Below are 23,712 nucleotides of genomic sequence, written 5' to 3'. Positions count from 1 at the left end.
ACACCTCACATGCAATCTGTTGGAAGATGCTAGAATTTAGTGATCTTCCCAAAATGCCTCTTATGCATTGGCTCATGCAACTAGGCAGCTGTGTACAGAGAAACCTCCAGTCTCCACTTAGTTATTGCAGCGTGTGAAAAGTAGTTTGAAAATAGTCAAAGAAAGTGTCTGAATGTCAGATTTACCCCAGTTGAAATAGTTGGGCTTATCAGGGATATATAGACTGAACAGCTAAAGGTCAGGTGCACTGCTGCAACCACTGAAAAGATTTAGTTGCACTTGACAGATTTTTAGTCACGTCACCAAATGATCGACAGTTAAAGTGTCTTCTCGCAATGTGGTCTGCAGTGGAATATGACTAGTTTTCTCCGAACACAGAGACAAAACAGTCAAAGGACAGTGATGTACTGCCTTGTTACCTGTAACAGGTAAAACAGGTACTGGTAGGCCTCCAGTTTGACTCTCTTCTCCTTGCTGAGAGCCTTCAGGCCTCCCCTCTGCTTGTTCATCATCATCATGTCAGACAGCTGGCTCTTGTTCTTCTTGGTCAGCTTCTTGCTGTGGGACACCACCTCCTGCAGGGTGATCTTGTTCTTCACCAGCAGGCCGATCTTGATGTCCATCAGGTTCAGGTCGTTCTCCAGCTGCTGGTTGGAGCGGATGTTGGTGACGACCTCCTCACGGAGCCGCATCAGCTCCAGCTCCTCCTGGAAGTCCTGGTCGCTGTGGTCCAGCAGGTGGACAAACTTCCTCACCACGGCCATCGGAGGATCGACAGCATTGACTGCAGAGAGATCGGAGAAACATCACGCAACTGCTAAAACCAGATTAATTTTGTTTGATCACCATCAGGTCGCACTTACTCAGCGTCTTGTAGTCGTCTCTGGCCTTGTTGGCTCTAATGAAAGCCTGAATCTTCACCACATCATTGATCTGTAGCATGAAAACAACAATCACTGCTCTGATCAATAGTCCTCATTACAAACAGCACCACAGGAATCCACAGTGAGTCAGACAGGAAAGGACTTCACATAAGTCAAAGTGTTAAATGAGCCTCTTTCTAACCCCACAGGACCCGAAGTAAATGTCAGCAGATGGTTTGGGGGGAGATTCTTGTCAAGACAACATGATTTAAAGCATTCATTAAGTAACAAGCCATTTGTTTACTTTAAACACAATTTTTTGAGACAGAAAACGTACACAATGTCTTCTCTTGTTTACTTGAAACGGTCCAAAATTCAATTTAAAGCAAATTTTATCTGTCATGGTTTTAGGACACAAATACTCACATGATCCTTAAAGTACTTTAGACGATCTTTGTACTTCTTACGAGCTTGATGCATCCGAACCATTGACTGGATCTGAAAGAGACGATCTTTTAGTCTCGACTGTAATTTTACTTTTGATAATATAAGAACTGAATTACAATGTTACCTTGACAGCCTCGTCACTGTGATCCTTCAGATACTGCTTACGGTCTTTGAACTTCTTCCTCTGTTTGTGGCCTTTCCAGTGGGCCTGAGAAAAAAACGCCACATCAGTAAGACTCAACATTATCGTTATGATCAGACACATGCTTCCATTTATGTACACTACCGTTTAAAAGCTTGGGGTCACTTAGAAATGTCCTCATTTTTGAAAGAAAGCAATTTTTTTCAATGAAGATAACTTTAAATTAATCAGAAATACAGTCTAGACATTGTTAATGTGGTAAATGACTATTTTAGTTGGAAACAGATGATTTTAATGGAATATCTCCATAGAGGTACAGAGGAACATTTCCAGCAACCATCACTCCTGTGTTCTAATGCTACATTGTGTTAGCTAATGGTGTTGAAAGGCTAATTGATGATTAGAAAACCCTTGTGCAGTTATGTTAGCACATGGATAAAAGTATGAGTTTTCATGGAAAACATGAAATTGCCTGGGTGACCCCAAAGTTTTAAATGGTAGTGTATACAGTTGAGATGATGGGTGTATACCTGATTATCTCACCTGTATGCATGTAACAGCTGGGTCTTGAGATTTCAGGAAGTTCATGCGCTCCTTTAGGCCCTTTCTCACCAAGTAGCCACGGCAACGAGCTTGGAGCTTGGTGATCAGAGTCTCGTTGGCCAGCCACAGCTGCTCTCGATTGTAGGCTGTGGTTACTCCAGAAACCACCCCCTGACAGGGAGAATAAAACAACCGGTTTAATGTGGCGATGTTAAAAAGCTGCGAGCCTGCAGCGTTGCTCTGGGAGAGAATCCTACCTGGATGTCCTCCTTGTTGAGCTGTGTGTTGTTCTGCAGGAAGCCCTCTGGCTCCACCCAGGTGCCCTCTTTGGTCTGCAGGTTGTAGTAGTAGTTGTGTCCTCCCTTCACCCAGTGCTTCACCCAGTTGCTGCCATTATCACCTAAACAGATGGCACAGAGAGAAGGCATTTAACAAGGATGAAAGCACAGCTTGAGTGAGGAAGTAACAAGAGTTTTAGTGTCTAATGAAAGATAGTCGTTAACGCATCCTGGCCTGGGCCTTCTGTGTGAAGTTTGCATGTTCTCCCTGTGCATATTTGGGTTTTCTCCATTTCACCAACTTCCTCCCACAGTACAAAGACATGCATAGGTTAATTAATGATTCTAAATTGTCAGCTGCCTTTGCTCCAACTCAGCTGGGACAGGCTCCAGCCCCCCCCATGACCCTAATGAGGATTAAGCGGTGTCTAGATAATGGATGGATGGAAGACAGTTGTTAAAGGTTCTGTGTGCAATCTTTTAGAGCTGTTGGATCTCACTATGGGGCTAACATCCAACTGTGATGCATGCTTTTGTATATTTTAGGGAGTGCGTCCTCTGTCTTCACAGTGCATGTACATTCTACAAGTGAGGAAAGATGTCATCTGTTATTTGCACTTTGTGTGTAGTGTGTATAGTGTTTGCTTGCTTTGCACTTTTACATTTCAAGTGCAATGGGAAAGTCACTCCTGGTCTGTTTATAAGCACAGAGAGGGCCAATAGTTTCAAAAGGAGGGACTCACATGCACAAACATGCACCATCATGCGCATTCAGCTGGGCTGGCTGCTAAAACATAGACATTTTAACACTCACAGAGTAAGTGTGAGTTTATTCTCTGCTAAAAACCCCAGTACTCCACTATATCTTTATATAGCAGACCTTTTTGGCTGCTATATAAATGCTACATCTATGATCAAAATCTTGCGTATCACACCTCTAAAGCCCTTGACAGTTTGGAAGATGAGTTTTCATCTTAGGACATTATTATTTTGCAATACTGTTTGTTAGTAAGCAGATCTGTTTTGATATCAGATACCTGACTTAAAGTCTTAACTCTCTGATTCTAGCTTCTTAAATTTGAATATTTTCTGGTGTCTTGCTGCCTCTATGACAAAAAAAAGCTAAATATCTTTGGACAAAACAAGACATTTAGGCTTCATCAAGTCGACATCTTAGAGCGACTAATCACAAAATATTTGATTGACAGTGAAAATAATAATTTGCTGCAGTTCTAATCCTCTCTGTAAAAGTAAATTATGTTGTCAAAAATCATGAAACATTCAATTATTCAGTCATGCTTACAATAGTCTACTTAAATCTCTCAAAAGGAAAACTTGAAACATTACAGTTCAAATGCTGTATATCAGCCTGTCTCAGTATATGTGATTTTCAAAGTGTTGTTTTCCAGAAAAAGGTGCAACATAAGCAGCATAATCTTATGTGTGGAGTTCATCTTCGCACATCATTTATCTTCAACTTTCTGCTCACCTTCCTTCTTCTTCTCGTCTTTAATCTTGGCCAGGTCGTCCTGGTAGGTCTGTCCACACTCTGAGGTGACACCGTATAGTCCAGCTCCAGGATTACGTAGAGCAGCCAGCGTCTGAGCTGTATCTCCGCTGTCCACCGCCTCATTTATTGCCTGGATGGACTGTGAGACTGCAGATACAAACAAAAATTCCCCCAGTCAGTCCACTCTAAACCCTCCTCACAAATCCGTACCTCTGGTCAAGTAAAGTGTGGCTGAATATCTGGGTGTATTCTTACACTGTAGGGCCTCTCGTGTGTCCTGGTTAGCCTTTAAAATGGCATCTTGGATCTCATCCAGCCACAGTACAGCAGAGGGGTCCTGCGTCTCCTGCATGGACACAAGAAAATATGCTAAGTAACACCACACAGCAAATACATGCAATCAACTATGCACAATCATTCCAGAACTCCATACCAAGTCAAGTTGCAGTTCTAAAGTGGCTAATTTCACCAATTTTAACACTGCTTATTTCAGCAACAAACCTATAAGAAAAGTCTAGATGTTTTAAATGTGGAACGTGCGTTTATCCTGCTGCGTTCAGACGGATTTTGCTTTATTGCACTTAGCAGGACTTAGATCATTTTCTTTTTATCTTGTGATTTCAGCTTCATAGTACAGAAATGCCCCTCTAGGTATGGATGTTGCAGATTAGCTATAAATATTATGATATTTGCATTGGATTGCACAGCTGTTTTCAGTTTATGTACAAAAACTATCTGTCCCTATCAGATAAAGCATAAGACTAAAACTAAAACTAGATAAAAGTCAGGGTGCAGAAGTAAATCCTCACAGACATGTGATTCTTAGATGGAGTAAATACACCACCATCTGCAAAAACCTAGACGTAATGAAGTGGACAGGCTGAAAAATAACATTAATATTAGACTGATTAAAGAATTTGTTGAAATTCGGATTATGTGCTGAAAATGAGGCCGTATCTGTCTAAACAAAAAGATCTCTGCAACAAACTAAGATGGGGTATTTTGCTATTATATTTGGAAATGGGGCATTATGTTGGTGCAGAACAATACAACTTTTAATTGTTTATTTATCATATGTCTATCTTGCATAATGTTATTTATTCTGTACGCTGCTGCAACTGGACAATTTTTATTCCTCATATTATATTAACCATCAGATTATATTAAATAAACAATGAAACGCTGTTTGTTTGGTATTGTGCTTTGCATTTTGCTGTAACTGTAAAAGTAGGTTGTTCAGCAAACATCAGATTTTGTCAGAAATGGAACAGTGGCGAGGTAATTTCATTCAACTGTGGGTTAAACGTATCTGCTGCTGAATCAGGACCACACCCTGCATTCACATTACAACATCTCTTACTGTTGGTATGTATTGCGTTCTTCTTTCTGCTGCCAGTATTAATATCGCTAATCTTTGAGAAGCTCTTAATTGCAGGGCATGTTTTTGTCAATTAACTGCTTTGTAGCTGCAGAAAACACATGAGCATGAGAACTACTGGAGCAGAAAGAACACACTCAATCACAAATGGACCAAAAAAATGTGTTTTTTATGGTCTGATTGTCACTTGATCCCACTTCTTCCCCCTACAAACCGCACTGAGACCTTTTGCAACACTTCAGTGTGATATTATGAGCTGCAGTGGTGCAAAGCTGCATCCAGATGGCGTACTCTGTCTCTGTATTGCAGCTGGTTTCTACTTGTTGCTGCTGCTTTCTAGCACTCATTCGGCTTCCCCCATAGCGTGTCCCGCCCCTTGATGTTGTGCTACAGGAGGTGTGTGTCTATATGTGTGTGAAAGAAGTGGGCGGGTTCGACTGATACTCGATCTTGACTAGTTGTTCTGGGGGGGGGGGGGGGGGGGGTTTGTGTCGGCAGCTCACATCAGCAGCAGCATTGCAGAGGGAGTCTTTATAGTAAACAAAGGCCTACCTGGGCGAGCGCTGATTAGTGTTTGTATATTTGCATTTGAAGCTGTAATTGGTATTTGTGGGGCGATGAGTCACTGCTTTTGGCGGGAGGCGCTAGACAGGGTGTGGTGCTGGAGTGGGCAGCATGCTGGAGGAGGACTGCTTCACTTAGCTCATCATGGAAACAGAGGAAGTGAAAGTCGAGGCAGTTGGGTTGTTAACTGGTGTATATATTTATATATAACTCCTGTATGTGAATTTCTCATCTATTCTTTATTTTCTTGCTTCCTCAGGAACCCTGAGATCATTTCTAAATGTGGGAAACCTGAAAACCTACATAAATGCATTGGAATGTATACAATCCTAGTTGTGATTGTTGCAGCTACAAAGTGAAGTGATAACCATCTGAGGAGACACGGGGGACAATATTGAGCTTGTTAGTGAGTAGAGTCTGGGCAGGACTTCCTGCTGTTTATCTAGGCACAGCCCTGAGCTCGCAGTCAAAGCCAACCTCTGCTCTGACTGTCGCTCTGACTAACGTTCTAATACTGCGGAGCTAATGAGGCGACGCCAAGAAGCTGAAGAAAACAAGCTTTGTCGTTCCTTCTTGTCCAAACTCCCCTGACCTCGCATCACCTGCATCTCAGAGATACATCCCCTTCTCAGATGGCAAAACCTCACTGCCATCCACCCTTTGAAACCCAGCAGGAAGCTCACACTCCTCTAACCGCTTCCTCCATCTTCAGCTCATCACCTCAATCAGCCACATTCACCAGCCGACAACCAGAGGAAGGTGTGTTCATGCCCACAGTGGTCAGCTTTCTGCCCTTTTATGGAAGCAAGTGACTGAGGCCGGCTTGTTATTTCCTATGGCTGTGAAATCAGCAGGAAAATAGCTCAATGTTTTTCCAATCCATTTTTTTTCTTTTTGGTGACCGTTTTGAAAGCCGACTTCCCCAATGATGTATTTAATCCAAGATTTTGGATGTGACTGATAATGTTGATGTTTAAAGCAGCGTGGGCAGCGGCCAAGTATTTTGGACTCTGAACTTGATAAGAAGTTTCCTTTATCAGTATTTACACAGGACAAAAACAGACTCACTGCTAAAATGATCCAGCGAGATACATTCTTAAACAGCCTAGATTCTGCACATTTACAGGCTTGTGATTTTATCTTTAGCGTAGATGTTTACATGCTTGATTGGTCCACAAACACATTATTTTTGTCTTTCTGTGCATTGCTGCAGCACCTCTTTTTATCCTTTTTGTGCCCTCATTTTTAGCCTATTCAGGTGAGCCATTTCTCTGTTATTGAAAGTTTTATACAAAACTAAGAGTGACTTCGCTGTGGCTTTATATTTAATAGACAAGACAGTGGTACAAATCCTCCAATGTAACTTAAAGAACCCATATTCTACACATTTATAGGTTCATAATTATTATATTTTTTGGAGTGTAACTGAATAGGCTTACATGCTTTAATGTCCAAAAGACACATTATTTTTCACATATTGTACATTGCTGTAGCAGCTCTTCTAACCTTCTATCTGAAACGCTCAGTTTTAGCTCCTGTCTCTTTAAGGCCCCCCTTCCTGTAAAGCCCAGTCTGCTCTGATTGGTCAACTAGCTCAGCGAAAGCAAGGTAGCTTTGATTATTAACTTCAGATCTCTGAGTATAGAGACACAGATCTCACCAGAAGTGGCTTTAGTGAGGAAACAATGGTTTGTTTGAGGACCAAATTAGCTGCTAGGTAGGTGACATGAAAATGTGTTACATGATGACATAGATAAGTAACCGACAAAAAGTCATCAAACAAGACAGGTAAGAAGCAACAAGTTTCCGACGTGAAATTAGAGCTTTGCAAGTTCAAAGACCTTTTACAGACACAAAAAAGCTCAAACACAAAAGGAAAGGGATAAACCCCAAAAAGAAAAACATGAGCTCTTTAAGAAATTGGGAAGGAACTTTTAACTCAAGGCAGTTTTCCACTGCGGGAACCGTTTTAGGGGAGTACCCCAAACTTTTTGTGCATGTCCTGACTGCAAGAACTGTTCCTATAAAACCTGTTTCAATGCTGTTTTCAATCGGAAAAAAAAGTACAGACTCTTGGTTAGGTACTTCTGAGCAACCCTGGAAAATAAGCTGTATGGGCTTAATACTGACAAGAGCCATTTTTCTGCATTCTCAGTGTCCCCAGCAAGTAAGTCCTCAACTCTGCACCATCGCCGACAACAATGTCAGATTCACCATATAAGGGTGAAATAATAAACCTCCATTGTTCTATTTCCTATGTTCTCACAGAACTGGAGTTGCAACCAGTAGCTAATATTGACGGTGTTTTGTTGCACTCTGGTCTAAGCTGTTGGATTCTACACTGCAACAGGAACAGAAAGGTTAAGACCTCTGATTACTTGGGCTTTTCCTGTAAATATCTGTGCCCACCTCACAGTAAAAAAACACCGTCTGCCTCTTTTGAGTAACAAAAAGTTTCCCATTATGCTTGGTAGGTATTTTCACCTCCTCTGCACTGCAGCTTTAACCAGGTGTTGCACTCTGACCAGCTCTCTAATGTTTGCTTTAACAGGAAAACCCCACATAAGGTGCTCAGCTTGTTGCATCACATGCAAATGTGCTGCACAAACGCACACAAGAACCACATTCATCAGCTCACATCCATCAAGTCACGATAACACAAGCAAATGAGTCACAGAGAGCTGGACATTCCAGAAACACGGTGCTTCTGCTCAATTAGTGCAACCTGTTCTAAAGTTATGAGTGTAAAACAAATCAAAGACAACAGAACAGATCCATCCGGCCTCAGAGAGATTTAGAGCCACAGACAAACGTACATGACCTGCACAGATGTATGACAGGAAGTGAGTGGTGGAAAAAAGATGATCACATCATGACATCAGCGTCTGCTCAAGTCATGTGGCGCTCGGAGGCCTGAGTCACATGAAGCCATCTGCAGCTCTGATGCTCCTCAGATCCCTTTGAGCTACAGAATCACATTCACTGAACGAATCTGAGTGTGTTACAACAACTCAGTACAGAAAATTCAGCTTCTAAATGTCCTGTAAAGCACCATGATGGAGACGTCAGAACTCTGGAGTGATGAAAGGAATCCAGTCCCCTCATATACAGTAATATGGGATTGATTCTGTGCTTAAATTAGCCATAAATATTTTTCTTAGTTCAACGTTAATGTTTAAAATGTAGTACAAAATTCTCAAATTCTAAGACACATCACTACAGATGAATGGGGTAAAAAGTTTAACTAATAAATATCACTATAAAACTTCGCTAGTTGATTACTTACACAGAACAATTGTTCTTTGTATTGACAGTTTTGTGAAACTTTGTGTTTAAATGTATAATTGCAGCATTATTAACCTAACTTGCACTAATTTGCAGGAATTTCCAGAGCAGGAAACTGAATACTGGATGAAGTCATCTTCAAAATGTTTCTCTCATTTCGCTGACATGAGAGTCAAAGGTTTTTTTACAGAGGGGATTTTGGATATCTATTTTTATCACTCCCCAAATAATTTTTACCATGTTTTTACAAATAAATCAGACTGTATTTGCTAAATAAACAAGCTCCTCTGCTAAATCCTTTGGAATATTTTATATTAGGAAGTCTGATGTATGTAATTGTTAATAAAGTAGCGATTTCTGGCTCAGAGTCAGAAAAAAAGACTTTAAATATCAGTACTGCAATTGTCTTTTAAGGATGCAAAAAAAAAGTATGGTAAAAAAAAACACCTATATATGTATCTCCAATATTTTCTTTACACTTGTCTAAAATAAGGCAAGCTATGGAAGCAAAATCTTGAATTTGATCAGTGTATATCAAAAAGTTGCAAACAAACTGCTATTTAAGAATGCATTATTAATCTGAGCTGTTTACGTTATCAAAATAATCTGCCCTGATGCCTCGTCAGGCTCTGTCCAGTACTTTAGAGGAGAAATCTAAGATCTTGTCCAGCTGCTTACTGTTTGAATTGTGCTCAACTGCATATTTCTAAACCCTCACAGTTTGTTTACACTAACTGCACTATGAGAACATTCATCAGAATCGCTAAAATACATCTATCCAGTGAAATGCAGCCCTGAAAACTTTCAGCTGTGTGAGTTACAGTAAAGAAGCGTTGACAGATACTGGATGTAGCTGTATTCAGGCCCTGTTTGCATGAGCTGTTTGCATACTGCTCATCAGAATACTAGATACACACAGAAAAGCAAATGTCAGATGACACTGACGGTTTCTCATGTATCTGTGGTTGATAGCCTCGACATCTATTTTCTACGCTTAGCTTCAGAAACATGTCTTACGTGTGCCTTTTCTCTTCGGGCCTCCAGCAGTTTGTCGTGGTAATGCTGAGCCACTGACGGATCCACGTCTGTGAGCTTCGCTGAGGCGTTCTGCAGCGTCGCCAGAGTCTTCATGGGATCCCCTTCGTCCAGAGCCTCATTGATCTGTCCGATAGCGGCAATTCCTAAAAACACACAGTCAGGCACACAAATAGACTTAATAACACTACACAAGTCTATAGATCATGAAGTTAATCTGAGAGAATGAGTCTGAAGACAGCAAGAAAATGATGTCTGTAAAGTCAGTGAAGCAGTGGCATCATCAGTTAATTAACAAATAAGAAAAATATTATGTTTGAATTAGACTTGTGGTTGTACTCCTGAATTTGCAAATAAACTTAAATTTTTGGGGTCACAGAGCTCATTATAGAAATTAGAGTTATATTCTACTGCACAGGTACTTACTATGTCCATGCTGTATCAACTATTCATGTAGTATTCGTTGTAAACTATTTAGAAATCTAATTATTTTAAGATGTTTATCATAAAATCCTCAGCATTACAACACTATCAGCTTATTAGCTTAGCTGGCAACTATTTTTAGCAGTCTGAGTTGTGATTAAATATTTTCCATTTAAATAAATCTGTGGTTTAGACCGTGTGTATACATTACATTTAATCGCCCGTCTATTGATTTAATCATATTTATATGTGCAAATTTGAACAAATATCATTTGATGCAAACCAGAGTTAGCTTTAAGGCTAACAGCAGTCCCTTGGTTGGTCACAAATACAACTTTTGCACAGTGACAGAACACTAACCAAGCTGGACAAAACTTATGTTTCCTACAAATTACATAAAGTAAGGACATGTATTTATACAGTCCTAAAAGTCACACAATCAAAAAAACTCATTGCAATGTTGCAGAATTTCATATCTATGACAGCAATATCTTGAGCACTCAAACTGCCATTGTAGGATAAATAGGACTGCACCATGGCGCCTCTCCGGAAAGTCCAAAGATGTTTTAACTAGAAGTATTTGGAGCCATCGCACTAAAAATAAGGAAACACTGGATGCAGCTGTTTATATTTAGGTGGCCACATACGCTCTCTCTACATCGGGAATAACTGCGAAAAGATGCAGAATAAGGCTCCATATGGACACTCAAATACACCTCGTCAGCACCAGTAGTATGTTAAAGAAATGAAAAAACACGAGGAGATTCTAGGGTCTACTGATGAACTATGAGGCTGTAAACAGATGCGACTGTGTGCCTCTTACGTTCGTGCTCCTCCTGAACAGTCAGGTTGACTTGGTCGACGCAGGCCTGGATGTCGTTCCAGGTCAGATAGTCGCATCCTTCCTCCCTGGCTGCAGCTTTAAGACGCATCAGCTCATCCATATATCTGATAACACAGACGGACAGCGACTACATGAACAGCCTGAACTGGTTCAAGCAGAAAACATATGGAAATCAGTGACTCTGACTGGGCGCTCACCTCTGTGCATACTCATCCTCCACATTGCTGAGTCCAGTAACGGTGCTGGACAGCTGTTTCCAGAGAGCCGCTCGGTCTCCCACATCCATCGCCTCATTCATCAGTACCACCGCCGACAGCATCTCCACGGCAACCAGCAGCTCGGGGTGGGACAGGGAGCCCTGCAGGACAGAGGCCACAGATTTACTGCATATGTCAGATAAGGCAGGACAGTGTGTTGGTGTTTGTGTTGTTATAACTTATAATGGAAACTGTCTCACCAGCAGTTCAGAAATGCGATGCAGCTTTTATGCCTTTCTTGCTATTCTGCCCCACAACACATCACATATGTCACAGTGTGATTAGAAGGAGGTTTGGTCAAATCAGATAAAAGAAGCTTCATTTAAATACATACTACACAGTGGAGGTTTTTCTTTCAAAAGAGCAACATAGATGTAAACTGCTCTTTTGTGAACCACATCCTGAAACGTGCACAATTTGTTTTTAATCCTGTAATTTTTTCATACGAGTTGTGGAAAGATAACTAACAAAACACTTGAGCTACAGAGAAAGCACAGACAGATGACTAATTTTACACTACAGGCAACGATAGATATATGAGCAATTAATTAATAATTTAAGAGACTATTTCAACACCACAGCACTGTGGCTTAACACAGAAGCTAAAATTTGCAGTTGAAAAAAGCTAAATTATCATGCATTAAATTTATATGTTATTTAAAATGAGCCAAAGCAGTGGCGTTTCTCATCAAATAAAAACTTAACTCTGCAGAGATTTAGACTACAGCACCACACCTGTGATAACAGGAACTCCAGAAACACTTGTGTGGGTCCAACATATGACGAAGTAAAGAGTTTTTATTTTCAGGTGAACCGGTCCTGTAATTTAGCCTCAACAGCAACATGATCACAGGTTTTCATGCTGAGAACGGTGCAGGTGTGGGTTCTTCACACTGTATTGTATTTTGGCTGTGAGTTTTGTACCTCTTGGCTCTGCTGCTGCAGGCTGGACAGCTCTCTCTGGTACAGATCTGCAGCGTTCGGATAGACTTCAGGGAGCTGAGCTTCTGGATTCATGAGCTCCTCCACCGTCTTCTCTGCAACGCCTGCTCTGATGGCAGCATTGATGCGCTCCACTGCCTTCAACACTGCACACAGACAGAAAATTAACATTATTTCTAATAGACACAGTCGGATTGTGAGACAGATTTTGTTCGCGTCTATGTGCTTACTCTTTAGGTAGCCTTGTGCTATCTCATTGGCCACATCGACGCCGCTCTGCAGCTCGTCTTTGGTCAGCGCCTCTCCTGGAGACGTCTAAAAGCAAAAGATCAGCAGACGTTTTGTAGGTTTCTCAACATTTTTATAACATATGGTGAAAAAAAGTACCCAGGTCCCAGGATATTTTTCAATTGTTTGGTTTGTGCGATCAAACTCTTAAAACCTATAGATAATCAACTGAAACTGCTGCATCTGGGAAACCACCAGAATTTGAAAATACCGATCTCCTCCTGCAGCTCTTCAATCTCCATTTTAAGCCCCAGAAATCGTGCAAAAAGTACAAAAACAGTCAAGCTAAAGGTCAACATTCACTCGTGGCTTCACATGGGATTTCAACCAAACTTTGCTGAGTGAAAGTCCTCTGTTTACGCCACCATGTCCAACTCCAACCACTGCCTTTTTGCTTTTAACATTTTCTTAATTACTTTGAATAAAACAACATTTGATTTGCCAAAGTGTCTGATCACTGATCTTTAAAGCCTATAAACAGAGTAAGACTTCCTCTCAGACCATTTTAATCACACTATGCTGAAAGGTCAGTGGGAAATTTTCGCCCAGTGATGTCAAAACATTGTAATGTAAATATATAGTCGTATTAACATAACAAGATCCTACCTGCTCTTTATTCTCCCGGTCGCCCTGCAGCTGTTTCAGGTACCAGCCTTTGTTCTGGGGCTGCAGGTTCTGGATGCCCATCGCCTTCAGCGCCTCGTATAACTTGTCCTCGTCTCCGCTCAGGAGAGCCTGTTCAGCAGCACTCAGGGCGTTGCTCACTGTTGGATAGAAGTCGACATTTCACAAGTGTGCCATACAAACTGAGATAAATTCATAAATCAGTGAATAAATGCTTCTCTTACCGTTGACCTTGTTGACGTTCCCCTGGATTTCAGCCTGCGTGAGGAGCTCATCGTAGATATCTCTCTCTGCTTCGGCGTTCTCCATTTGCTGTTGGAGCACAGAAACCAAACATTAACACTAAATATCATCAGATTCTTCCGAAAGCACACCAGACAAAAACATAAAAGGGACTTTTGTCTGCTGCTTCTTCCTCTTCATCTGTTGCCTCTATTTCTTCCAGTTCTTCTTCTGCTTCATCTTCTTCTGATGCTTCTTCATCTTTTTCTAATTCTTCCTTTGATGTTTATTCTCCTTCTGTTGCTTCTTTTTCTTCATCTGTTGCTTCTGCTTTGTTCTGTTCTTCTGCTGCTTCTTCTGTTTCTTCTGCTTGTTCTTCTTTTGCTGCTTCTTTTTCTTCTTCCTCTGATGTTTCTTCTTCTTCTGATTCTTCTAATTCTGCTTCTTCTGCTGCTGCTTCTTCAGATGCTTCTTCTGATTCTTCTTCTTCTTCTGCTTCTTCCTGTTCTTCTGCAGCTTCTTCATCTTATTCTTCTCTTATCCTCAATTCTTAGGGTAATTTTGGCCATTGATTTGCTTTGCCTGTTGTCAAAATATATATTTTTTATGTTTTAAATCATAATTCAGAACATATCTGACATTTATCCATCACTACAAGGAAGTTTCTGACAGATCTGTCAAAAAAGATCAAGCGATTTTATTTCACTCTCTCAGATCATTGATCAGCCACCTTAATTTTTGCTGTCTTCCTGGTTTCTGTGGCTTCAACATTTTGCCGCCTAACACCAAAATATTCATAGGCTTCAGGCTCCATGCTCAATTATTTCTAATCAAAGTGCCAGTGAACTTTTCAATGTTAAAATATATGAGAATTTTACATTCTCTCTGATTTTAAGGGCCTCAGGCTGCCGTTCATCGCTGAACCTGTGAAACCAGAACACTGCAGATTTCTTACCCTCTTGCGTGAGTTGGCCACCTTCTCTCCTTTGGCCCGGTACAGTGTGTCGTGGTACTGCTGGGCCGAGCTGGAGTCCAGGTTGACTAACATGGCGTTTGGGTTCTGCATGGCGGCCAGCGTTCCCTCTGGTATCCCGTGATCAATGGCCTCGTTGATGGCGATCACAGCAGCGTGTACTGAGGATGGAGGAGACGATGATGAAGATTCACACGAATTCTGATGGATTTTTTTCTCTGTGTTTTATCTGATAATTAGTTAATGTAATATATGTGGTATTTGACCTTAAAGGAACAGTTTGGCATTTTGAAAAAGATATCCATCTTGCCAAAAGTTAGATTAAAAGATTTGACTTTTAATTCAGTAGAAGAATTGCAATTCAAACTGCCTCCAGGGAACAAATAAAGTTGTTTTTTTTAATTGAAATGGATCAAACAAGGGGGAAATAACAATATCTGCACTGCTTGTAGGTTAAAAAAAATCTGCCTATAAGATTAGATTCTGTTTGTCCTGTAATAATAACAGTTTCTATTTATTGGTCTGACATAGTGACCTCCTGACTTCATTTCTGCACATACTAAACAAACACGAGATAAGGAGTTGATTTATAAGCTTTTAATGGTTGCTGGTCGGTTGATTTATTAACCTTTGAACAGAGCTAAGGCTAACGGTTTCCCTCTTTCTTCATGCTAAGCTAAGAAAACAGTCTACTATCAGTATTACACTCTGCAAGAAAGCAATTAAGAAATATAATCTATCAGTATTTTTTATTTGATCTTTTATGTGGTTGATTAGATTCATTTTGGAATTTGCAGACTTTAAATTAGCAGTGAAAGACAGTTAGTGGTTCTCATGACTAAAATGCACTTCCATGAATAAAATCTATTCCCTTGAACTTTCAAGTTTCCAGGCATATTATTAGTACTTTGTCTAATAAGAAACAACCTCTGGCTGTAGCTTTACATTTAACACAGGATCAGTATTACATTCTGCAAGAAAGCAAATAATAATTATACAATCTATCAGTACTTTTAGCTTTCTATTTCATCTGATATATGATTAGATTTCCTTTGGAATTTGCAAAATTAAAATTGGCAATGAAAGGCAGTTAGTCATTTTCAAGAACAAAATGTTCTTACATGAATAAAATCTATTTCCTTGAATTTTAAAGTTTATTGACAAATTAGAAGTTAAATTGTTTTCCTGGAAAATTGGAGAAAATCAGTGTGAATCTGTGTGGTACACAAAGACAAAAACAACTTTAATAGCTATTAAAACTGAGAAATTTTTTAAAAACTTCAGCTGTAAATGTTTCCTGTCTTGCTATTAATATTAAAATCATATATAACTTCAGCTATTTTTATTGCAGACCTTTGGTTGATTTAATATACTGACAAACCAGATTTGGAACTGGCATCAATAGATGAGCTTGTGCTTAAAAACTGATGCAGAAAAAATGGTGAGATTGGATTTCTTAGGTAAATATATCTGAAAAATTAAGCAAGTTTGCATTGACCTTTATAAGGTCCAGGAGAACTGCATCTATTATATTATCAAAGCATGTACTAAAAGCATAAAATATACTAAAATATACACTAAGTATATCCAAAAAATGCTAATTTGCATAGATCTCTATGGGAATCAGGAGAGCTATATCTATTTTATTATAAAAACATATATTAAAAGCATGAAATATAGTCAAATATACACTAATTATATTTTTTAAAAAAAGCTAATTTGTGTTGACCTTTATGGGAATCAGGAGATCTATGTCTTTTTCATTATCAAAGCATGTATTAAAAGCCTGTATTTAACTAAAATCTACAGCAAATCTGCAGCTCTGAGTCCCTGCCCTCTTCCTAGTGACATCTGAGTCTTTTCTCACATGCAGCTTCGTCCACTGAGAGCTCATTGGCCAAAATCCCGCCAATCTTGCTGAAGGCGGGCATCTGGATTCCATACTTTTCCAGCTCGCTCTTCATGTTGTTGATCTCCTCCTCTGGGAAAGAGAGAAGACAGAGCAGAAGGAACAGATCGGTGGATTGCAGTGAAAGAAAAAAAAAACAGAGGGGAACGGGGGGAGACGTGGAGACAGACTGTTCCTGGCTCATGTGTGATAATCAGATTTCTGGGACTGAGCGGGAACTTTTCACCGACAGGAAAAGCTCACAGAGTCACTTTTGCAGCAGCTCCTCCACACTCTGCCTCTTTACTCTCAGCTCTGCCGACAAACTCAGCACATTTTAAGATTGGCATTAACTTTGGCAGCACAGCAACGTTTGTAACTGTCTGGATTTAAGGTGACATAACTGGGTTAACAGGGAGGCAACGAGGAAAACAGACGACCTGTGTTTTCAGACTCTTACCGGTGAAATCTACTTTTCCATACAGGTCCTGGATCTGAGGGGCCAAACCCAGTTTGAACAAGTACAGGCTGTAAAAGAGATGACAAAGGAAAATGAATACAGAAACATGACGTAAGGGCTGAATGTCACACAAGGACGGGGAAGAGTACAGCACATACTGTTACCGTGTCTGATTAGGATGGTGAAAGAAAGCATTTAAGGTGGTAAAGGAGGTTCAAAGGCTGACAGGTCTGGCTGAGTGTCAGTTTAAAGCCAGAAAACAGATGTTTCAACTCCTGCTAAGCTGCCATTCGTGTCACTTTGCTGTTTAGATGCTGGAGATCACTGAGGGTTCTCATGTTGTTGTTCAGTTACGATTACGCAGAGAGGAAAACTGACAACTGAGCTGCTTTTATAGGAGTAGAGAGTCTTATATTACAGAATAACTTTATATGATTTAAACTGAATGATGTAACAAGTAGCAAAGTTCACTTTCAGTGTGAAGATGAAAATCTTCTTGTTTTTCTCCTCCAGTCTGACTCTTGACTGCAGAAGCAAACTGCACTTAATCCTCTGAACTTCAGGCATTTTCTGGGAATTTCTTTACTAATGTCACATTTTTACTCAGTATGGGTTCATTTTTCACTGCAGTATAAACTCCTGCACCTCCATGGAAACAGCACAATCAAGACTAGAAGTGTAGAGAACTCTGAATTGCCTTCTGTGCAAAATGACTCTGTTATACCATATTTCATTCAAAAAGTCATAAACAAAGATTGAATGTCCTTGATCATTTGTTTCACAAAAAACTGAAACAACATGGAATCAACTTGTGCAACATTTTTGAAAGTAATATTGTCATGTCATTTTCTATTTAAGCATACTGTGCCACAGTGAAAGAAATATATATCACTTTCATGTTATAATAAGATGTTTTTTTTCAGTTTAATGGTACATCTTTTTCGTTTAGCATGAAACTTAAACTTTAAATGAGGAAATGTGCACAGAGAGCAAATAAATTGAGGAATATGGCTACACCATGACAAAACATCAAATGTTTAATGTTGTAATACAATGTTTTTCTCATTACAAAAAATCATATTGTTATAGCATTATACCATTTATCTTGTTGTAATGTGATAACTCCTCTGTATACTGTTGTAGAACCACACTGCAGTTCACTTGACAAGTCTATGAATTTTTGATTGTTGGTCACAGATGAATCAATCACGGCTTTTCAGGTGCAATAAGGAGAGAAGTATTTTTGGTTTTTTAGGGGATCTGACGCAAACATTTTTAAAAGTTAGAATGAAACATGTATAATCAAATGGTTTTGATGAAATATCATAATTTTAATCTTTTTTTCGGCTATTTTTCCTGACAGAACCACATGTCAAACATGCTCACTCTAATGACGCTTACTGGTATTTATTTACAGAAAACATGCCTTTTTATTCTGATGGCAGGTTTTGGGGTTAAGAGGTTTAATGTCTTGACTTTGAACCATTAAATTACATAATTTTTTTTTTGTTTTGGTTTAGTGTCATATTAAATACTGTGTTGCAATGCTGCTGCACAGCTGTCCCAGGTAAACAGCAGCTGGATGAACTGCATGCATCGCTTACAGTGGTCTTTTAATTTAAAGGTGAATGAAGATACACTACTGTTCCAAAGTTCGGGGTCACCCAGACAATTTCATGTTTTACATAAAAACTCACACTTTTATTCATGTGCTAACATAACCGCACAAGGGTTTTCTAATTATCAATTAGCCTTTCAACACCATTAGCTAACACAATGTAGCATTAGAACACAGGAGTGATGGTTGCTGGAAATGTTCCTCTGTACCCCTATGGAGATATTTACTTCTTTATTTGGTAGGGACAGTGCACATTAATGAACGCCTATCTATACAGCAATGGACGTAAATTTGCCAGATTATAGCAACAATGCTAATTTACATCCACATATTCCATTAAAAATCAGCCGTTTCCAACTAGAATAGTCATTTACCATATTAACAATGTCGAGACTGTATTTCTGATTAATTTAATGTTATCTTCATTGAAAAAAAACAAATTTCAGACATAAGGACACTTCTAAGTGACCCTAAACTTTTGAACAGTAGTGTGCATCTGTTGCAGTTCTACTGCATTTGTTTGTCAGTGTTTTTTAGTGCATTAGTATATACAAGCACACAAACATAGACACCCAGTCTCTGCTCTGCTGCTTGGCTTCCTGACTGCTCCATACCTCAAACCACTGAATGCCTTTCTGCTGAAAAACTGCACTGTTCACCTCGTAAAAATGCCACAAACCTGAAACATGCTCAGACCTTAAATGACCACAGGGGACATGTAGCGTTTCAAGTCGGAGCACCTGTGCTGTCTGAGTAGCGCAACACAGTGAATGAAGAATTCAAGTGATTTCAGTAACAAACATTTGAAACACACACTTTGTTGACTTCGATGAGCTCTGTTAATAATGGTTTTCAGCCAGTTAAACAAATCAGCAAAAGCAGAATCGCAGTAGTCTAACTTAATGTGTCTCAATTCAGATGCCGCTTCCTGATGCTGAGAAGACAGGTGGCTACATATCAGCTCGCCCAAAATCAGAGATTATTCGATTTACTTGTCCAGTATTGCACATTCAGAATAAATGTCATGATGAGGGGAAAAAAAAGAAAATTCAGGCTTTTATCTTTAACATTCCTGAGATATTGTCATTCAATCAGCCTCAAATTTAAACATGTAAAAAAACATGCTAAAAGTGGGCCAACGGGCAAGTTTAAAAAAAAATAAAAAATCTCCAAATTACTTTATATATTGATCTGAAATTTCACCGATATCATTTTAAATATCCATTGTTTATGATAAAAAAAAAAAGTTTCAAGCACATCAGAGATGGTTGAGCAGACATTCCCTAACCATGAGATGGAATAACTATATTTGCTGCTGCCGCCCTTAGCATCAGGAAGGGCCACTCATGTCGTCTAATAATGGCAATACATGACACTATAATATGTAGGTGAGAATGCAAAAAGTACATACAATGAAGAAAGGAGTGTATAAAAAAAGGGATTCTAAGTTGTAAGAAGTGTTGAAAAGAAGTCTTTATGGATTTCATGCAACCTTAACAGCTGCAAACAACAATCAGGACACAACCACAGACTTTTTTGACACATATAGCACCAAAAAGTCACATTTTTAGTTTTTTTTTTTTTCATTTTACCATTTCTTGCAATCATTTCATCAAGCTAGGGGTTTGCTGGCAGGACTGTGACACACGTTCTAGCATGAAACAGGTGAAATGACATCTAGGTTGTACCTCAAATCTGCCCAGACGATGTAAACATTGCGGCTTGACTTCAGTTCAGTTTTCATTTTGGGTAAAATTTTTTATCTCTACTTCACTTCAGTGTCTAAATGTTTGCTGGGTTTTGGCAGTCCGCTATATTCTCTAGGAAAAAAATTGAAACATCACTGGCGTGGAATGAATCTTGGGATAAGTTGGGCGTAGAATCTAACGGGTGGATCCTTTGTGGTCTGCATTTCTCGGCTTTCAAAACTGGACAGCCTTTAAGCAGGCTTTAAAAGTGCAGTTTTTGAAATGTGTCGCCCCTGAATTGAGACACATTGAGCGTTTAGATACAGTACTTCAACCTGCAGCCTCACAGTGACATAAAACACCAACGAAAAGTCACAAACCTGAGTGCATGTATACAGTAGATGCAGCGCGGCATGTTCTTCCTGTCATATATGTCTGTGGTTTCAGGGTAGAAGATCTGAAACGGAGTTTAGAGCGATAAGTTAATCACAGACTCTCATCATGTCGCAGCTTGTGCAGGAGTGATTCAGGATATTAGCTCAAATGAGGAATTACACAATGAAAATCACCGCCCTGGCACAACTGTGGCGCAACTGAAATGGAACTTCTGCAGGCAGCTACAGATATTTTCTGTTGAAGCTGCCAGTGATGGTGATATTTTTGGCGTATACTCAGTTTTTTCGACTGCAAACGCAATGACAAGTATTCAGTTTCCACAGTTGTGTGTGTCTGAGGGTGGAAACTTTTTCCAGAAAAGCACTTTCACAACAATCGACCACTGTTTACCTCTTAAAGGACCTTTAGAGAACAATCCAGCATATTTCCTAAAATATACACAGTTTACTAGTGTACTGACCTTTCTCCGAAGCATATAGCATTTAAAATAGATTTTTTTTTTAACCTTCCAGGCAGCTACTAGCTTCAGTTCATTAAACCACAGTGTGAAAATCAACGTGTTTGAGGTAAGTAATCCATCGCTACAGTGTTTATTTCAAAATACAGTTCCAATTAAAATCTCATTTCTTGTAAGTGTAAAACTCCAACATTTAATATTTCAGAACTGGCTGCACTGAAACATTTATCTATGACATTTTTTCTGACAAAGTCCATGTCAAAGGACGCTTTTTCCAACAGCATCATTCATAAAATTAAGTAGAATTTAAGCAACCAACATACATCACAAATGTTGGAGTTTTCCTGACTACAGTAAAAAAGAAGAACCTTCGAAAAATCCTCAACACAGCAACAAAATCATCTGACCAACATTTTGTGTGACTTTGGGTGTGGTCGACCACTATTGGATATTCAATGGCCCATACTAACACAGTACATTGTATATATTGCCAATATCACGTTGTGTCTGTTGTTCAGTGGCTTTGTTTGCATGAAATACAATAATAACAAATGAGACGCAAAACTGCTGGACTTAAATAAATATCGTCATTTTCTGTTTGTGTAAGTACAAGTCTGTGTGCGGTTCACTTATGCTAAAGTAAAAAAGCTAAATAAATGTCAAAAAAACACACTTTTTAATACACTAAACAGTATTCTACAGCAGCATTACCTACCCATTGTGTAAACTGCTATTTACAGATATATATTAGCTTATATACAACATGGAAAACAACCAATTAGCTCTGGTAGCTAATCAGGTCTCAGTAACTGGTGTGGACTGAACCAGCGTAGCTACACTTAGCTTTCCATCTATCACATATCTCAAGTCTATGCAAGTTGATTTTTAATTTTTATGCTGCACTGAAATGATCTGCACCCTCTTGTTGCCCTAAAGGTAAAAAAAAAACTAAATCTATCTCTAACCCACAGGCATGCTCTGAATGTTGAGCACTGATAAATTTGTTATGTATGAAAACCAGAACCGCCATAGTGCTTTAAAGAGCCCAAATTATACACATCTAGAGGTTTATACTTAGATTTTGGTGTCTTTTTGAATACATAAGTATACTTTAATGTTCAAAAATCACATTATTTTTCTTATACTGTACATTGTCCATTTTAGCTCCTGTCTCTTTAAGGCCCACCTCCTGAAAAGCTCTGCTCTGACTGGTCAGCTGGTCCGACATGAGCAAGAAAATGTTGGTAACACACCACAACACCAAATCTGTGAGTTTAAAGATGTAGCTCTAGTAGAAGCAGCTCTGATGAGGAAATAATGGTGGATTTCTTTCTTTCTACAAACTAGCTGCTAGTCAGGCGTTATGCAAATGCATTATGCAAATGCGTTACATGATGATGTAAATAAGTAACAGGAGAAAAGTTTGAACGTGAAATTAGGCCTTTTAGGCAAGTAAGGAGCAGTTTTCTGAGAAAATAAACTCCACTTTGGTGAGGACTTTGTAAGTTTGCAGACTTTTTACATACACATAAAAAGCAGGGATTTAACACACTGAAAGACAAGACAAACCAAAAAAAACCCCACATAATATGGGCTCTTTAATGCTGGGAGACCAGTACAACAGGCATGTAGTGGTTAGAATTCATTTAGAAATAACAACTATTGGACACTGGTCTGCAGGTTTTGCAGGGGAATGATGATATCAGTGTCTGTGTGTGAAGTTCGAGATGCATTTTAGACCCAACTCACCTTCGGCAGTCCTTTCTCTGACATGGCGTTGAGCCACTGGATGACGTTATCTGTATGTCTGAAATGGAGACCTGTCGCCTGTAAGAGAGAAACCAAACATCAGAGCAGAACAAAGATGTTCACTTTCACTTTAAAGGCTTCGGTCCAAACTCTGACAACCGGAACTGAAAAACGAGACTCCCTTCAACCAGGTTACAACACATGAAAATGGGAAAAAAACCGTAATGAACTAGAAATAGAAGACTAACACATCTTTTGTTACTTGTAGAACTAAAAATATCTCATTTATATTTCAGACTACTATCTTTCTGCAGCTCCATAAAAGTCAGGGGAATGTTTGTGGCCAAACAATAGCTCTATTTTTGAAGTAAAGCCACCTGTTGGCTTCCAAACACGTTGGTATGTTGTCTGAACTCTCCTGAGGATTTGACTGACATTTCCTGCCTTTTAAAAGGCTATAAAAATGTGGTTCTGTTAACAGGCTCAGTCAGGAAGATGGTTGAAATAGCAACACAGAGCAGCATATGGCTTCATTTTAGAATAAATGATCCCTCTAAAGGTCAAGCAGTTTTTCCTTTTATTATACATTTTGTGATTTTAAATGGAGTGACTCTTACTGTTTATTTTTTATTGAGGTTTGACGTGATTTTATCTTGATTGTTGATGGTGTTTCTCTACTCACTGAGATGAATCAAAGAATTTACAGTTGTTCACAACCTTATTCCAGACCAAGATATCTAAACAAATACCATCACAGCTATTCATGGATTCCAGAGGAAAACATTTTCAACACTTCGGTCCTTCACTTAGACATCAGAAGCTGGATTTGTATTTTATA

The 23,712-nt window shown here is 39.3% G+C and overlaps 1 protein-coding gene across 1 annotated transcript in view; it reads right to left on the bottom strand.

Moving 5' to 3' along the window:
- The window catches only part of iqgap1 (IQ motif containing GTPase activating protein 1), a 72,599-nt gene that overhangs the window by 15,428 nt on the left and 33,459 nt on the right, over positions 1-23,712 (bottom strand). The window contains exons 4-23 of the mRNA XM_023285357.3: positions 22,875-22,952; positions 20,653-20,729; positions 16,967-17,034; positions 16,486-16,599; positions 14,601-14,779; positions 13,648-13,735; positions 13,406-13,563; positions 12,742-12,826; positions 12,494-12,657; positions 11,510-11,670; positions 11,292-11,416; positions 10,028-10,191; positions 4,039-4,129; positions 3,763-3,930; positions 2,253-2,395; positions 1,996-2,166; positions 1,435-1,518; positions 1,290-1,361; positions 864-933; positions 420-784 (exon numbers count right to left, since the gene is read on the bottom strand). Coding sequence (XP_023141125.2) covers positions 420-784; positions 864-933; positions 1,290-1,361; positions 1,435-1,518; positions 1,996-2,166; positions 2,253-2,395; positions 3,763-3,930; positions 4,039-4,129; positions 10,028-10,191; positions 11,292-11,416; positions 11,510-11,670; positions 12,494-12,657; positions 12,742-12,826; positions 13,406-13,563; positions 13,648-13,735; positions 14,601-14,779; positions 16,486-16,599; positions 16,967-17,034; positions 20,653-20,729; positions 22,875-22,952 — 2,625 coding nt within the window. The remainder of the gene's footprint in view (positions 1-419; positions 785-863; positions 934-1,289; positions 1,362-1,434; positions 1,519-1,995; positions 2,167-2,252; positions 2,396-3,762; positions 3,931-4,038; positions 4,130-10,027; positions 10,192-11,291; positions 11,417-11,509; positions 11,671-12,493; positions 12,658-12,741; positions 12,827-13,405; positions 13,564-13,647; positions 13,736-14,600; positions 14,780-16,485; positions 16,600-16,966; positions 17,035-20,652; positions 20,730-22,874; positions 22,953-23,712) is intronic.

Source organism: Amphiprion ocellaris, chromosome 1, assembly GCF_022539595.1.
Source record: "Amphiprion ocellaris isolate individual 3 ecotype Okinawa chromosome 1, ASM2253959v1, whole genome shotgun sequence".
Taxonomy (NCBI): Eukaryota; Metazoa; Chordata; class Actinopteri; family Pomacentridae; genus Amphiprion; species Amphiprion ocellaris.
The sequence above is the reverse complement of the archived record's forward strand: the minus strand, read 5'-3'. Positions and strand labels throughout refer to the sequence as shown.